An 18,661-nucleotide genomic window follows, 5' to 3' on the forward strand; every position below is an offset into this window, starting at 1 on the left:
AACCAGAGCACGCCAGGTCCTCCTATCCTCCACTGCCTCCCATAGTTGTATCAATTTCATGGTTGCTTCGCAGACACCGTCCAGCCATCTCATCTTCTGTCGTCCCCTTCTCCTCTTGCTGTCACACTTTCCTAACATCCAGGTCTTTTCCAAGGAGTCTTCTCTTCTCATGAGATGGCCAAAGTACTGGAGCCTCAGCTTCAGGATCTGTCCTTCCAGTGAGCACTCAGGGTTGATTTCCTTTAGAATTGATAGGTTTGTTCTCCTTGCAGTCCAGGGGACTCTCAAGAGCCTCCTCCAGCACCACAATTCAAAGGCATCAATTCTTCAGCGGTCAGCTTTCTTTATGGTCCAGCTCTCACATCCATACATCACTGCAGGAAAAACCATATCTTTGACTATTCAGACTTTTGTTGGCAAGGTGATGTCTCTGCTCTTTAAGATGCTGTCGAGATTTGCCATTGCTTTCCTCCCAAGAAGAAGGTGTCTTTTAATTTTGTGGCTGCTCTCTCCATCTGCAGTGATCATGGAGCCCAAGAAAGTAAAATCTGTCACTGCCTCCATATCTTCCCCTTCTATTTCCCAGGAGGTGATGGGACCGGTGGCCATGATCTTAGTTTTTTTGATGTTGAGTTTCAGGCCGTTTTTTGCACTCTCCTCTTTCACCCTCATTACAAGGTTCTTTAATTCCTCCTCCTTTTCTGCCATCAGAGTGGTATCATCTGCATATCGGAGGTTGTTGATATTTCTTCTGGAAATCTTGATTCCGGCTTGGGATTCCTCCAGTACAGCCTTCCGCATGATGAATTCTGCATATAAGTTAAATAAGCTGGGGGACAATATTGAACCAATCAGTTGTTCCATATCCAGTTCTAACTGTTGCTTCCTGTCCCACGTATAGGTTTCTCAGGAGATGACAAGGTGGTCAGGCACTCCCATTTCTTTAAGGACTTGCCATAGTTTGTTGTGGCCCACACAGTCAAAGGCTTTTGCATAGTCAATGAAGCAGAAGTAGATATTTTTCTGGAACTTTCTGGCTTTTTCCATAATCCAGTGCATGTTAGCAATTTGGTCTCGAGTTCCTCTGCCCCTTCGGAATCCAGCTTGTACTTCTGGGAGTTCTCGGTCCACATACTGCTGAAGCCTACCTTGGAGGATTTTGAGCATAACCTTGCTAGCGTGTGAAATGAGTGCAATTGTACGGTAGTTGGAACATTCTTTGGCACTGCCTTTCTTTGGGATTGGGATGTAGACTGATCTTTTCCAATCCTCTGGCTGCTGTTGAGTTTTCCAAACTTGTTAGCATATTGAATGTAGCACCTTAACAGCATCATCTTTTAAGATTTTAAATAGTTCAACTGGAATGTCATCACCCCCACTGGCCTTGTTGTTAGCCAGGCTTTCTAAGGCCCAATTGACTTCACTCTCCAGGATGTCTGGCTCAAGGTCAGCAACTATATTGTCTGGGTTGTCCGGGATATCCAAATCTTTCTGATATAATTCCTCTGTGTATTCTTGCCACCTCTTCTTGATGTCTTCTGCTTCTGTTAGGTCCCTACCATTTTTGTCCTTTATCATTTTCATCTTTGCACAAAATGTTCCTCTAATATCTCCAATTTTCCTGAACAGATCTCTGGTTTTTCCCTTTCTGTTATTTTCCTCTATTTCCTTGCATTGTTCATTTAAGAAGGCCCTCTTGTCTCTCCTTGCTATTCTTTGGAAGTCTGCATTCAATTTTCTGTAGCTTTCCCTATCTCCCTTGCATTTTGTTTCCCTTCTCTCTGCTATTTCTAAGGCCTCGTTGGACAGCCACTTTGCTTTCTTGCATTTCCTTTTCTTTGGGATTGTATTTGTTGCTGCCTCCTGTACAATGTTACGAGCCTCTATCCAAAGTTCTTCAGGCACTCTGTCCATCAAATCAAGTTCCTTAAATCTGTTCTTTACTTCCACTGTGTATTCATAAGGGATTTGGTTTAGATTACACCTGAGTAGCCCAGTGGTTTTTCCTACTCTCTTCAATTTAAGCTTTAATTTTGCTATGAGAAGCTGATGATCAGAACCGCAGTCAGCTCCAGGTCTTGTTTTTCTGACTGTACAGAGCTTTTCCATCTTTGGCTGCAGAGAATATAATCAATCTGATTTCAATATTGCCCATCTGGTGATTTCCATGTATAGTGCCGCCTCTTGTGTTGTTGGAAAAGAGTGTTTGTGATGACCAGCTTGTTCTCTTAACAAAACTCTATTAGCCTTTGCCCTGCTACATCCTGAACTCCAAGGCCAAACTTCCCTGTTGTTCCTTTTATTTCTTGGCTCCCTACTTTAGCATTCCAGTCCCCTAAAATGAGAAGAACATCTTTCTTTGGTGTCAGTTCTAGAAGGTGTTGTAAATCTTCATAGAATTGGTCAATTTCAGTCTCCTCAGCAATGGTGGTTGGTGCATAAACCTGGATTATTGTGATGTTGAAAGGTCTGCCTTGGATTCGTATTGACATCATTCTATCATTTTTGAGATTGTATCCCATTACAGCTTTTCCCACTCTTTTGTTGACTATGAAGGCTACTCCATTCCTTCTACGGGATTCTTGCCCACAATAGTAGATATGATAATCATCTGAGCTGGATTAACCCATTCCTGTCCATTTTAGTTCACTGATGCCCAGGATGTCGATGTTTATTCTTGCCATTTCCTGTTTGACCACCTCCAGCTTCCCAAGGTTCATAGATCTTACATTCCGGGTTCCTATGCAGTATTTTTCTTTGCAGCATTGGACTTTCCTTTCACTTCCAGGCACGTCCACAGCTTAGCGTCCTTTCGGCTTTGGGCCAACCACTTCATTAGCTCTGGAGCTACTTGTACTTGTCCTCCGCTCTTCCTCAGTAGCATGTTGAACGCCTTTCGACCTGAGGGGCCCATCTTCCAGTGTCATATCTTTTAGCCTTTTGTTTCTGGCAAAGATACTGGAGTGGCATTGCCATTTCCTACTCCAGGTGGATTGCGTTTAGTCGGAACTCTCCACTATGTCCTGTCCATCTTGGGTGTCCCTGCATGGCATAGCCCATAGCTTCTCTAGAAAGGGCACCAGAGTTGATAAGTGGCAAGAGACCAAATCCTATGAGGAACAGCTGAAGGAGCTGATCATGTTTAGCCTGGTGAATAAATTATGAAGCTATTATTTAAGATGTTCATGTATTTGAACAGATGTCACAAAAGTGATGCAGAAAATTTCTTTGCTATTGCTGTATGGGATAGGACCAAAAAAAGTGGCGTGGGATTCAAATTACAGTAGTGCCTCGACCTACTGTTCTTGCAGTGCCGTTTTCGACTGGGGGGGTTATGTTTCTGTGCTGTGACGGGTCTTGGGGGTTGCTTGTTGGTTCCCTCCCATTTCCAATGGGGGGTTAGTTGCTTTTTGGAGTGCTTCTTCCCATTTCTGATGGTTCTTGGGGGGTTTGTTTTTTTGGTCCCCCCCATTTCTGATGGGTCTTTGAGGTTTGGTTGCTTTTTGGGGTTCCTCCCCAATTTTTAATGTGTCTTGCATGCTTCCCTTGCTTTTTGCTGTGCTCTCTTTGCATTTCTGATCTGCTCTATTTGTTTTCTGTACAGGGTTTTTGCAACTTGGGTTTAGGCTAGCTGGGGGGGTATGTTTCTGTGCTCTGATGGGTCTTCCAGACCTTTTCTGCAAGGGTCTGTGCCGGCTGGTTTGCTCTAAAATGTAGTTTAATCTTTTGGTTTTAAAATAATTCTTTTTTTTTTTTTTTTTTTGCAAATGTCTTTGCTGGCTTGTGGCTCTAAAATATTGCTTGGTTTGGTTTAAAATGTCTTGGTTTAAAATGTATGGGTTTAGCATGTGTGGGTTTAAAATGTGTTTTAGACTTCGAAATCTCTCCCCTCATTGTCTTCTCTCTCTCTGTATTCTGTCTTTTTGTGCTTAAAAGCACAAACTTTTGTTTGAGGGGTCTGTATGCCCCAGTGATGACCTTCTCTCTTTCCTCTTTTCCCCAATGTTTCCTCCCTCCCTCCTTTCCTTCTCTTTTTTTAACCTAAGTCATCTTAGGTTAAAAAAATTCTCCCCCTAGTGATAGAGGATGGATTAACCGGTTTTAATCCATCCTTCAACTTAACCGGCGCCTCTACATACAAACAAAAAACAGCCAGAACGGATTAATCGGGCTTCAATGCATTTCAATGGGAAATGCTAATTCGACTTACGAACATTTCGACTGGCGAACATCTTCTGGGACCAATTAAGTTTGTAAGTTGAGGCACCACTGTACAAGAAAAAAAAATAGACTAAATATTAAGTTTAGAAAGAATTTCCTGAAATAGATCACAATGGGCCAAGTCCAGTTACTTAGCACAGTAAATTGCAGTAGAGGAGGCTCATTGAATCAATAGGGTTTGGTGAATCAACTGCTCTGTAATTTCCATTGATTCAAATGGGCCTATTCAAACTGCGACTCCTAAAATAAGTTGCAGTTAAAGAAGGCCCATTTGAGTCACTGGAACTTACAGAGCAGTTGCATCACCAAATCCCCATTGATTCAATGCATTTACTCTAGTGCAATTTGCTACACTAAGCACCAGAATGTTGACCAATGGAACAGACTGTCTTAGAAAATAATATGCTGTCCTTCATCCAAGGCATCCAGCAAGGGCTTGATGGCCCCCATATCAAGATTATAGCACTGGATTTTATGCAACAAAAACATCAGGACCAGAGAATATTTGAGGTTCTTCCAGTTCTTAATCTATGTGGGAGAAGTTCCAGATTTTTCTCATATATGGAAAATGTTTAAGGCTCTGATTTAAAATATATATATATATATAGTATGGGTCTGGTAAAAATAAAAACTGGATCTGAGTTGTGAAAAAGATGTATTAGGATTATGAAAAGCAAGAATGCACTTGGGAGGAATCACATGATTAAGCTGACTCTTCTTAAGTAATGATTTATATTGTGACTCAAAATCAAATCCACTCTGACAATCATAAAGAACTCAGCCTTTTCTTCAGACTTACACTATTTGCAATAGTTTCAATGGCACTTTCCTTTAAAAGTTTATGTGGAAGTTGTGAAAACAATGGCCCGGTATACAGCAGCTGTCCTCAAGCTAGGATATCTCCCATATTTTTAGATTATTGTTCCAAGAAGGCCTAACCTTTGCCTATGTCGCATACAGCTTTTTGGACTTGTAGTCCGAAAAAATTTGAGGACCAAATATGAGAACTATTGTTCGTAGAGATGATCTTTCATTGGAGGTGCATGGCTGTCTTCCCTTTCACAGGGGGTTGTGTGCATCAAATCTGCCTTCTGCAGAAGGTATAGCCATCATAGATGGAGATATTTGTAAATATACTTGTCCCAGCTGGGCCTAATGAGGGTCCGGCCCCCAGGACCAGACCGTCCACTCACACGTCCCAGAGCCGTAAAGTTCCTGATCTTCCTGCCACTGGCACCAGGAGCTCTGCTGTCTCCCTGCTTGGCTGGCCATGTCAGGCACTGTGTGGAAGTATGAATCTCCCCACATGGCTGCTGAGTGGCCAGCCCAGCAAAGAAACAGTGGCACTCCTGGTGCCATTGGTGAGAAGAGCAGGACCTTTGCAGCACCAGCATGTGTGAGTGGACGGGCTGGTCCCAGAGGCCAGACCCTCATTAGGCCCAGCTGGGACAAGGATATTCATATCCATTTACAAATATGAATAACCCCATCTCTAATATTGGTCTTTAATGACCAAAAAAGTACCCAGTGTGATATAGTAGATAAAGGGATGGTCTAGGACTCCTGAGATCTGGATTTAAAGCTTTACCTGGTCATGGAAGCTCACTAGCTGGGTGGCACCGGTAAAACCTCAAACATCTCATTTACCTTTATCACCCATTCTAGCCAGGCTGGGAGAGGCTTGGAAGGAAAAAACTCAAAATCAAGTCTTTTCAGTGGTGGCCCCTTGCCTTTGGAACACACTGCCAATGGAGATTTGCCTGGCCCCCTCATTGGGAGCTTTCAAGAGTAAATTGAAGACTTGATTCTTTTGGCAGGCCTTCCCACCAGCTAAATACAACAAACATATCATTAACACAATAAAGTTAATGTGCTTTAGTGGCCAGCTACATACCTGGAAGTAACTCTAATAATAGAGTAAGTATTTGTATAAGAATGTTATGTGCTGTCGTCAGTACTGACTTATAGCAATCCTAATGGGGTTTTCAAGGTAAGTGATATTTTTAAGAATCAGTTCCACACCCCCAGTGAACTTCCATGTCTGAGAAGGAATTCAAACCCAGGTCTCCTGAGCTCCATCCAGTGCAACACTCTGGATATTCCTAGTATAAGAAAGTTGCTTTCAAAGTGCCCTTTTTTGAGTTTAGTGATAAAAAACGATATGTTCTTTCCAATTTTGTTTTGCAAAGAAAGTGCATTAAACTACACCAAAGGAGTCCACCTCTAAGGCAGTGGTTTTTAACCTTTGTTACTCGGATGTTTTTGAACTGCAACTCCCAGAAACCCCAGCCAGCACAGTTGGTGGTGAAGGCTTCTGGGAGTTGCAGTCCAAAACTCCTGAGTAACCCAAGGTTAAGAACCAATGCTCTAAGGCATCACATTGCAGTGTTTCATTCAGAAACAAACAAATCCAAAGAAAAGGGGGTTAATGACTGATCCTGTCAGCAGCACAGTTGGTATTTACAAAATGCTATGTTTATCATGTTCTTCCTGGCCTTGTATCAATAGATGATGCATTCACGTGATAAGCAGAATCCAGGGCAGCTGATGGGCAATGACCATTTCACATAACTAACTACTCCGCTTGTAGACACAAGATAGTACTCTCAGTGCCTTAAATCCTGTGAGAATGAGAGATGTAATCAAAGTAACATTATCGACTCTCTTTCTGCTTCAAACAAAATTTGCAGTAGTAAGCACTTATTGATGGACACACTATATACTGCAGTGAAAAACAGATAAGTGAGTTCATCACTATTCCAGTGTTCCTTGAAGAGATCAGTTTTAGAGGTATCTCAAGAAAATATAAAAAATGCCACAGGAACTGAAGATGCGGTTTGCATCATACAAGACAAGTTGCACAACGTTAAGATGATACATCATGCAACTGCCATCATACATCTTTTGAACTGTTCTCAGGAGTTGCAGAAACAGCTAAAAATTGTTCCAGTCAGACAGAAACTTATCACTTCTATCATTACAATTTCTCCTTACCTCCAAAAAAAGAAGGAAATGGAGGAGATAAACTTTAGACGTATATAAGGGCAAGCCTAAACCATTTCCTGTTTAGAGAGCAAACCCACTAGAAAGGTAAAGTCTTAAGAAAATAGACGTCTTTTAAAACTCACAGCAAATCACATGTGCAATTTAAAAAGGCAGCTCTTAATAGAATGACACAAAACAAGGTTCTTGCATCTTTTCCCTAAAATGTAGAGAAAAATATAAGATACTCTATAGAAACATAGGACACACCTATAAATATACCCTGACTAGAGTATTCCTGGACTAATCCAGAAATGAACTTATTATTTTCCTAAATCAGAACCAATGGCATTGTTTCTTTAGCAGCAAAACCACAAAGTTTAAAAAATAACGAGGATGCCTCTTGCTGCAAGCTCACTCCCACTTTGTTTGCATAGAAAAATAAATATTAATTGTGAATAAATAAAGCATTTGGTATTGTACCACTGCAGAACACAAGAAGGTTCCTGCTTTAAATCAACCCCAGTCTTTGAGAAGCTACAAGGTTCACTTTGCTGTCTCTCTCATTCACAAATACCTACTGCAAATTTGTAAAAGTATAAACAACCATGTGTGAACAGACTCCTTTTTTCTGATTCTCAGGTTGATCCATCCATTATAATGTCTAAGCAAATATTACATACTTTACAATACTTTCTCTCAAGACTGCAGTTCCCAATAGAAAATCAGAAGTATCAATAATTTAACAAAAAGGAGATATAATCAGTGAGGACTAGAGGTTTCCACTGGAAAGAGACAATGCAGTTTCTAGATTTCACAGTTCAACTTACACTAAATGTAAGAAAAAGACAGAAATATATACATTGCGATGGAGTTGCCATGTATTTGTCATAAGACAATTTCTTCAGCTATTTTGTCACAATAATAAAATCAGTTTCAATTCTGCCTAAGAAGTTATAAAGTTACTTCTAAAATAATTGTGAGGGACTCACAAGCAGGTTTGTCTAGTTCTCTCTAGTAAAACATCTGCACAAGTACTTAGCATAACCATTACAAACTGTTCATATGAGGCTAAGGATATGGCTTCACATATTTTTTTAAATGAAGTAAATTCTAGACATGAATTCCCCAAGTATGATAAAAAAATGTCAACGTAAATTATCATTTTTAAAAAATCTACTTAAAAATACAATTGATGAAAAACAACATAGGTTCTAAAGTTTTCTAGGAAACATGCTTAAAAGTACATAACATTAAAAGGAAAAAGAATGTTCTACTCAGCTTCAATATGAAATGAATCTTCCTTTTAAAATGTTAATCCTACATTATTACATTCATTACTCACGTACGAAGAACTTCCAAATCTTGGAAGATTTCCTGTTGAAATATTGAGAGTTCCAGCTTAGGCCTTTTATGAGCCTGTCTGTCTGTCTGTCTGTCTACTGGATCTGAAAACTTACCTTAGATAGATAGATAGATAGATAGATAGATAGATAGATAGATAGATAGATAGATAGATAGATAGATAGATAGATAGATAGATAGATAGATAGATAGATAGATAGATAGATAGATAGATAGATAGATAGATAGATAGAATGGACAGATTGAAGGTTTAACTTGAATTGATATCTCTCCTAATTAGGAATTAGCAATTTTGGATTAGATTTGTCCACTTTGTGACTTTGTATTTGCCACATTTCAGAAAAAAATCACAATAAGTTCGTGCAGATAAATTATGTGAATTAAAGGTATTCCTAGGCCCTTGGTTTTCTTGTCTGCCATTGAACTATAGTTTTGTTATTTGGCCTACTCATTTTCTCCATAAGTGGACAAGCCTTACTCAAAGTAACTAATTTATGCTTACTCTATACATTCATACTTCTATGTGCTTGCTGTGCAAAATGGCAGGCTTACTTAATGGGCAGTGGTACATGAAGCCTTACATTCTCTTCAAATGAAAGACCTTCCACCAACAGCTGCAGCTGAAGTTAGTTCATTCAGTTTATGTAAATTGAACTTCTTCTAGCAGCACATGCACAATCCACATTCCAGAAAGCGAAGACTGAGGGCATTAAATGCAAAATGAGATCACCACCAAATTCCTTTGGGTGGTTTTTAGAAATAAACAGGATCTATTTAGTGCATCTCTTGCAAACTTACAGTGCTGTCAACATAGGCTTCAGTCCATATCACATCATGCTCTTGATCAATTACTTTGGGTCGACTAAGTACATGGAGATATTCCATAACATTTTCCTGCACATCAGCTAGAGTAGAGATCTGAGTGAAAAAACCTGTATATGTTTTGAGAAAGAACGGAAGAAAAAAAGAGAAGAGAGAGAGAGAGAGAGAGAGAGAGAGAGAGAGAGAGAGTACGTGAGGGTCAAGTAGACAAAACTAGAGTTATGCATAATAATTACACACATCTTGGCGCCTGCTTGCACCACAAAGAATGAAAAGGGGGTGGGGGAAGGGAAGGGAAGGGATCCAAAAAGCAGCCCTGTCGAGCATTAATTTGTAAAAGCACAAGTCTGTGAAATGATATGTCAGTCCTGAAAGGTTCCATTCCTCAGAGTGTTATACAACATTGCACAGTCTGTCCTCATTTTTTTTCTTCAGTCCCCAGTCAATTTTTCTGCTTGATAAAGTAAAAGTAGACGGAGTTCGTTCTTAAAGGTAAATGGTTTGTAATTGATACAGTTATACAATCTTTTTTTTTCTCTAGCATCTTTCCAGCTATCTGTGGTTTTAATATTTCTATGAAGGGTTTACAACTTTAGCCCCCTTTATACAACCACTCATGACAACAACTGAATGTTACGTATGATGCAGCCCATAGTCATCCACAGCAAAAAGCCCATCTACAGAGTCAGAAACCTGAAGTACTGAAAATTGCCTATGCACGACATTACTGAACCTAGTGTTTTTCTTTCAAAGATTTGCTATACTATTTGCCTTGGTATACATCTGGTTAAATCACTAACAAGTAAGCCAGCTATAAAAGAGGGCACTACCGTGCTTCCCCGAAAATAAGACAGGGTCTTATATTAATTTTTGCTCCAAAAACACATTAGGGCTTATTTTCAGGGGATTTTTTTTTTCATGTATAGCAATCTACGTTTATTCAAATACAGTCATGTCATCTTATGGTTGCTGCACAATGGTGGAGGGCAGGGTTTCACTTAACTGGGGCTTATTTTGGGGGTAGGGCTTATATTACAAGCATCGTGAAAAATCATAATAGGACTTATTTTCAGGTTAGGTCTTATTTTCAGGGAAACAGGGTACATTTTGCTGCCTGAGGTAGAAATTGGTGCTGCCTCCCCATACATCCTTCTAAGAGGCTGAACTGCCTCTTAGAACCCTTTGTTCCCAATCAGAGGTCACATCAGGGAATTGATGGATTTCTCCAACCTCTTCATTAGTAGGTTGCAAGCACATGGTGGGAGATTAAAACTCAAATTAAAAGCAAAGAAAGGGAGCTGTCAAGTTACTGTACTAACGTAGACCATTTTCTTAAGGATTCAAAGCTTGTTCTTATTGTCTATGGCAAATTTAAACACTACAGTGTAGCTTTCCTCATAAAACTGATGAAGTTTTGGCTGTAACTGACTGTTGTGGGAGAGGCAGTGGCTGAACTCCTTAAACATTGGTATGATAATGCAGTTGCTTCCATGTTCTGTACAGTGGTGCCTCGCTAGACAGTTACCCCACATAACAGTTTTTTCGCTAGACATTGACTTTTTGCGATCGCTATAGCGATTCGCAAAACAGTGATTCCTATGGGGGAATTTTTGCTGGACAATGTTTGGTCCCTGCTTCGCAAACCAATTTTCGCTAGACAATGATTTTGACAGCTCCCTCCCTGTTCGCAAAACAGGTGTTTTGGGGACCTAAGCTTCACAAGACAGCTATTTTAAACAGCTGATCGGCGCTTTGCAAAGTGGCTTTCCTACGGCCAATCTTCACTAGACAATGACGATTCTTCCCCATTGGAACGCGTTAAACAGGTTTCATTGCATTCCAGTGGGGAAATGCTTTTCGCTAGATGATGATTTTGCTAAACAGCAATTTCAGTGGAACAGATTGTCATCGTCTAGCGAGGCACCACTGTACCATGAAACTCCATGAGATGCCTCATAGCAAAGTAGTTAAACTGCAGTACTGCAGCTGAAACTCTACTCATGACCCAGGTTCAGTTCCTGGTAGCTCATGGCTGACTCAGCCTTCCATCCTTCCAAGGTCAGTAAACTGAGTACCCAACATGTTGGTGGAGGCAATGTGTAGCCTGCATAATTCAGTTGCTAATCACCCAGAGAGTGCTTTAAGTGCTTGAGGAGGAGGAAACAAGCAGCATACTTTGCTTTTTACTTTTTTTCCACACAGAATATGAAGGAGACAGCTCTGGATTTTCATAAGTTCTTCTGCAGAAGCTTTGGAATCTTGGCTGTTTTAATATATACAAAATGAGTTTCTGCTTTGCCTCATTAAGCCTATGCTCCCACAAGATACAGACTACTTACGTAAGAGGAAAATATGCTGGAGTCCAACCAGGAGGTCCTTCCTCTGGAACTGGATCACTGAATTTTCACAGTGATCCAATTCCAGAGAAAGGACTTCACTAGCCACCATTCAGTCAGCTGCAAATCTTTCAAACACCCTGCGGCTCCTCTGTGCTTCCAAGGGGAAAATCACCAGAAGGAAAATTGATTTCGAGGTCAACGACCTCTGTGACAACTACAGGCTTCAGTTCACCCAACCGTGCAAGAATTAGACTGCAGTGCAGTACTTATGAAATGCTGCAGCTCCGTACTGCTGGGTCTCACATCTCTCCTGCAGGTATTATCCCTCTCTCGCACCAAACAAAAACAGAACCTGGCCATGTTGCAAGTGGAAAGAGCAAACACCGTGGTGCTATGGGAGGAAGGTGTTCGATGATGTCACATTATTCCATTCATGAGGTATTCTAAGTAGAGGGGGGGCAAAAACTAGCAGAACAAAAATGCCTCAAAGTTCTCCAGTTCCTCTATTGTTTCTGCACAAGCTTTCATTTTCTGAAAAGAAAACATTTTATGCATTTTTCAAATATACTTCGTTTGAATGAACTTTTAGTACAACACAATTTGCCCGATAAGAGTGCTTTTGCATCTATGACTAGTTACAGCATGTGTACATTAGATAATGCCTGTTTTTTTTTAAAGAAAACAAATTTGTCAGTCATATTTTGGTCCCTGGCATGATAACGGTTTACACTGACATTAATTAAAGTAACTATCAAAGATTCGCAGGGATATGTAAGTCAATTCTCTCTATAAAGGTACAGAAAGGAAATCTCATGTAGGCCTTAACAGGAGAAGAGAAATATTTATAACTTTAAACAAAGAGTGGTTTCATTCTGCTATACAAGCACTAACTATCTTTCAGTTAGTTTCTACCAGAATGCTGAGGGATGGGAACCAGACAGAGAATCATACCTACGGTTTCTCCATAAATATATCGAATAACCCACAGTCACCAGAGCAGTGCTTAATATATATCCCAGAATCCTCAAAGGTAAAAGAGAAGATCCTCAGGAGATAGTGTATTTAAAAGCCCCAGCTTGGCTGCTGTACCGAGCCAAAGAATAATGATTCTTCCCAACCCTCTGACATATTTCCACCTGTTTCTTATAATGGTAGGGGCTGGTGGCATGAAGGAGGTTAAAAGGGAATGGAACAGAAATTCCATTAAGATAACAAGAGCATTCTCCCCAAACACTGCCAAAACGTGGTGCAGAGCCATATCTGCTATTTCCTCTTGGCAACTAACAAAAAAACTTTTATTCTTCCATTATTAGAGCTTGAACTAGTATAGATCCAGTTAGCAAGCAAAGAAGGAAGGTATCTTTCTATTTTCACATTTTCTGACCAGCTGTGCTTAGATCTTCATGAAATATGGATAATGTACTTCCTGAAATACTAACTTATTTTGTTATTGAGTAAACTGTCTTCCAGAGATGTGCTTCAAAGGATTCTTATACAGTGACTAAGGCTAAATCCTAGCACAATATTAGCTGATTAAATCATGCTTTTGAATAATTTCCATCAGATGGGCACAGACAGTGATTAAAGCAACAATCTGTGGCTAAATGAATGTACTTCAAGTGAATCATTAGAGAGTAATATGGTGTGCAGGCATGCAAAAGTGAGAAAACGTCAATACATAATGTGATGACAGAAAGAACTGTAGCTTAACCAGATATTTTATCTTGGTACTACATTGTATATTTGAGGTCCACAGTTCTGTCATTAAGCCACCATCAACTAGACTAAGTCTCCTTTAGCATTTTGTGCTATATACAGCATAAAATGAAGCAACTTCCCTGATGCCACCTGATGAAGCACACTGAACAACATGGAAATTGCCTGTTCCAACATAAACGGGCCCAAAGTCATTAATGTCAAACTAGGCCCAAACAAAAGAGATCTGTGAATGAGGATTTATTACTTTTTAAAAATAAACAACCAAAGCTTCAGGGCGCTTCTATGAAGGCCCTTCCTCATGTACCAAGTGTCCAGTTGAAATCCTGCCCACCAGATATATTCTAACTTCTCTTTGGTAAACCCAAACATGTATCTCAACCTTTAAAGCAGCTTTGCAGTGTAGCTAATTAGCAAAACAAGAAGCCAAAAAGTAAAATATGGCTATCACACATCTTGCTATGTCCCAAATGAACAAGCAAATATGTTGTTTGTTTACAGAGCTTCCCGTGTCACATACTGTTTCCATTTCTGCATTATTCTCTCATTAGATTTCTGAGTATGCTTGTTTTTCTCATTTGTCATTGAATGATTCTTTACATTTATTTTCTTAGCTTGGTCATTACCTGCTCACTGGACAGGGAAAAAACACCCCACACCTTTATTTTCAGTATTCCTTCCCCATCTTAGGTCTGCTAATGTGCAGGCTAATGCCTGAATAGGGCTTTTGAGGAAGAAGATTTGGCACAGGTTAGAGCTCAATGCAGTCTGACTGAATTTGTGTCATGCACTTCACGTGCATTATAGCTCAGAGACAACAGTGATATCTTGCTGGGAAACTGACACGAACTGTCTTATTGTGACATACAAATTATATTTCAGAAATGGTATTGTTTGCTACCTAAATAGCAGAGCCTTGAGCACTGGGATTTAAAATACATTAGTACAGTCCAACTTTAGATATTGGAAAATTAAGCATGTAGCTAATAATATTAAAAAATTATTTAACAAGTACTGCTATTAAAAGAAGGCTTTTAAGTCGGAGCTGCTTCTAGGGCCCTACCAGACCAGCATTCCTGCGCCCAGGGGAGCTGAACAACATCTACCTTCTACAGCTCACTGTGTGGGAGACGGTGGGTCTGTGGTCGGGCGGCTGCCAGCCTTTTGCCAAGGGAGCTGGCTAAGTCTCCCTCTGCTCTGCAGGACTGGGCCCTGTTGCTTCTGGCTGCCTGACCCCCTTCCCAACATCAGTCACCTGGCTCAAGGGGAAAGAAGCTTTTAAGTCGGAGCTGCTTCTAGGGCCCTACCAGACCAGCATTCCTGCGCTCAGGGGAGACGAACAACATCTGCCTTCTACAGCTCACGGAGAGAGAGACGGTGGGACAGTGGCTGGGCTCCCGCCAGCTGCCAGATTCCCTGAGGAAACTGGCTGGGGAACAAGCTGGGAAACAGGGGGGTTTGAGGGGTCTCTGGGGCAACCAACAGAGACAATATATGGCAGGGGAAGATATGGCGGTGGGAGTAGAGCATGCCCGCGTAGGAGAAAGGAGGTTACATACTGTATTTATTTATTTATTTATTATTTATTTATTTTATTTATATCCCGCCTATCTAATCAACCAAGATTACTCTAGGCTCTGCTCTTACTTGTCCATCACAGCTGGGCAGGGGAACATCAGCCAATGAGAGGATGGAGGGTGGTGCATAAGGGGGAGGAGCTGGATTATATAAGGGGTGTGTGTGATGTGTAAAAATTCTAGAGAGTTTTGGAGTTTGGGAGATGAGAGAAATTGGTTGAGAGAGTGAGATAGATTTGTGAGAGATAGTCAGTGAGGGAAAAGTCTGTGTGAGGTACATTAAATGAGAAACTTGATTTACAACTAGATTTACTACCTGTGATTCATTCTTTTTATTTTGTATAAATCAATAAACAACTTACTTGTTTGAAAGAAACACTTGTCCTTTTTGAGTATTAAGATAGGTTGGTGGCAGCAGTTAGAAGAAGAGTAATGAGCACTCTTGGAGGCCTGTATTGGTAGAGGCTTCAGAGTGGCCCGCTGCAGATACCTTACACCTATCCCCATTTCTAGCTCTACTCCCAGCCAAACGGTACCAGGTGACCATATCAGCCACCACCCCCGGGCCACATGGTACTGTTGGTAAATGGCAGGTCGGCAAAAATAAGACTGCCCTCATCCATGACATAATTTTGGATGAGGGGGCCGACCTGGCATGCATTACTGAGACCTGGGTGAGAGAAGAAGGAGGAGTTCCTCTATCTCAGTTATGTCCCCTGGGTACTTGGTCAAACACCACGGTCACCCGGAGGGAAGGGCAGGTGGACTGGCAATAGTCTACAAGAATTCCTTCCACTTTTCCAGACTCCCTGTCCCCTTGAGAAATGGTCTAGAGGACCTGTATTGTGTGTTGGGCTCAAGAGACAGATTGGGGATTCTGTTGGCATACCGCCCACCCTGCTGCTTACCAACAATCTCCCTACCTGAGCTGATGGAGGTGATCTCGGATCTGGTGACGACCCCCAGACTTTTGGTACTGGGAGACCTCAACCTCCATGCCGAGGCCACTTTATCAGGGGCAGCTCAGGAGTTCATGGCCGCTATGACAACCATGGGGCTGTCTCAACATGTCATCGGCCCGACTCATGAGAAGAGCCATACACTTGACCTAGTATTCTCAACAGGACGGGGGGATGGTGGTCCGGATGTGGTGGATCTATCTTTGACTCCGTTGTCATGGTCGGACCATTTTCTGGTAAAATTTAGACTCTCTACCACTACTACCCTCTGCAGGGGTGGGGGATCAATTAAAATTATCCACCCCCGGAGACTTATGGATCCTGAAGGATTCCTGAATGCTCTAGGGGAGTTTCCAGCTGATATGGTTGGCGCTCCTGTTGAAGCCCAGGTCGCCTTGTGGTACAAGGAGATGGCCCGGGCGGTTGACATGATCGCACCTAGGCACCCTCTCCCTGCCCGCAGAGCCTTTATGGCTCCATGGTACACAGAGGAGCTTTTGGCTATGAAACGGTTGGGGAGACGGCTTGAGCGCAGTTGTATGAAATATCGCTGCGACTATGACCAAACACAGCTTAGAGCCCATTATCGGGCCTACTCTGTGGCAATACGGCTGGCGAAACGCCAGTATTTCTCCAGTCATATTGCTTCCTCGGTGTGTCGTCCAGCAGAGCTATTTCGAGTGGTCCGGGACCTTCTTCAACCTAATGGTTCAGTGGAGGTCCCGGACTCCTCAGTGGCTCACTGTAACGAATTTGTTACACACTTTGAGGGAAAAATTGCTCAGATTCACAAAGAGTTGGACTCCACTGTTGATTCAGAGCCTATGGTTGTGTCCGGACTTATGCCATGATTTATTGGATGAATTCCAGTTGTTACAACCTGAGGATGTGGACAGGGTGCTTGGATCGGTTTGTGCCACCACTACACAACTCCACCCTTGCCCATCATGGCTAATAAAGAAATCTGCCAGGGGAGTTTGCACCTGGATCCTGGAGATCATCAACTCCTCATTAAGAGAGGGAGTGGTTCCTGCCCCATTAAAGGAGGCAGTGATTTTCCCACTCCTAAAAAAAACCTAATCTGGACCCAGGTCTAGTGAACAACTATCAACCAATAGCAAACCTCCCTTTTCTGGGCAAGGTGTTGGAATGCGTGGCGGCTGAGCAGCTCCAAACTCTCCTGGATGAAACTGATTATCTAGATCCATTTCAATCGGCTTTCAGGCTGGGTTATGGGACAGAAACTGCCTTGGTCACCCTGTTTGACGACCTTTGCCGGGAGAAAGACAGGGGCAATGCATCCCTGTTGATTCTCCTGGATCTCTCAGCGGCTTTCGACACCATCGACCATGGTGTCCTTCTGGACAGACTGGCTGGGATGGGAATTGGAGGCACTGTTTTACAGTGGTTCCGCTCCTACCTGGCTGATCGAGTCCAGAAGGTGGTGCTGGGGGACAGTAGCTCTGATCCATGGCACTTGTGTTATGGGGTTCCCCAGGGCTCTATACTGTCCCCCATGCTGTTCAATATCTACATGAAACCGCTGGGGGAGGTCGTTAGGAGGTTTGGGCTGAGGAGTCCGCAATATGCTGACGACACCCAGCTTTACCTCTCATTCTCTACCAATCCAGGTGTGGCAGTCACCGTTCTGAACTCGTGCCTGGACTCGATAATGGTCTGGATGAGGGTCAATAAACTGAGGCTCAGTCCAGACAAGTCTGAAGTGCTGCTGGTAGGTGCCCCGCCAGATAGGTTAAAGGGCCATTTCCCTGCCTTAGATGGGATTACACTCCCCCTAAAGGACAGGGTCCGCAGCTTGGGGGTGCTCCTTGACCCCAGTCTGACCTTGGAAGCCCAGGTGGACTCGGTGTCCAGGAGTGCCTTCTTACAGCTGCGGAGAATACCTGGATGAGTGGAGCCTGGTAACAACCAGACTGGACTACTGCAATGCGCTATACGTGGGGCACCCTTTGAAGATGGTCTGATGACTGCAACTGGCACAGAACTGGGCTGTGCAGCTGGTAAGTGGCGCCACCGCACGGACTCATATCACGCCGGTTCTGAAAAATTTACACTGGCTGTCGGTTGCTGCTTGGGCCCAATTCAGAGTGCTTACTTTGACATATAAAGCCCTAAACGGCTTAGGACCTGGTTACCTAAAGGACTGCCTTCTTCCATATGAGCCTGTCCATCCTCTAGGATCGGGCCAGGAGGCCCTTCTGAAGGTGCCATCCCTAAAAGAGGTGAGGGGGATGGCATGTCGAAATAGGGCCTTCTCGGCTGTTGCCCCCCAACTTTGGAATGCCCTCCCTATAGAGATCTGCCTGGCTCCAACACTCTTGGTTTTTCAGCGCCAGGCAAAGACCTTTCTGTTTAGCCAGCATTTTAATTAAACGGTATTCCCTAGCTGGCCACATGAGCAGCAGGACTTATTAATATTAATGTTTTAAGAATTGTTTTAATAAATGATATTTTATATTGTCTTTTAAAATGTTTTTAATGTTTTTAAGTTTTAACATTGTTGTACGCCGCCCAGAAGCCACTGGTAATGGTGCGGCTAAAAAATATTGTAAATAAATAGATAAAATAAATTATTATCACATCAACAAAAATATTACTTCCCCATCCTCAGAGAAAGGACATGAGATTCCACCACTACAAAAGAAAAGGAGCCCATACC

General features: G+C 42.1%; 1 protein-coding gene across 5 annotated transcripts in view; it reads right to left on the minus strand.

Annotated features, from left to right (window-relative positions):
• CACNA2D3 (calcium voltage-gated channel auxiliary subunit alpha2delta 3) overlaps positions 1 to 18,661 on the minus strand; it is a 648,666-nt gene that overhangs the window by 215,037 nt on the left and 414,968 nt on the right. For all 5 annotated transcript variants that reach the window (XM_072989633.2, XM_072989631.2, XM_072989630.2 and 2 more), the window contains exon 13: positions 9,367 to 9,500. In XM_072989633.2, the coding sequence (XP_072845734.2) occupies positions 9,367 to 9,500 (134 nt within the window). The remainder of the gene's footprint in view (positions 1 to 9,366; positions 9,501 to 18,661) is intronic.

Source organism: Pogona vitticeps, chromosome 2 (assembly GCF_051106095.1).
Source record: "Pogona vitticeps strain Pit_001003342236 chromosome 2, PviZW2.1, whole genome shotgun sequence".
Lineage (NCBI taxonomy): Eukaryota > Metazoa > Chordata > Lepidosauria > Squamata > Agamidae > Pogona > Pogona vitticeps.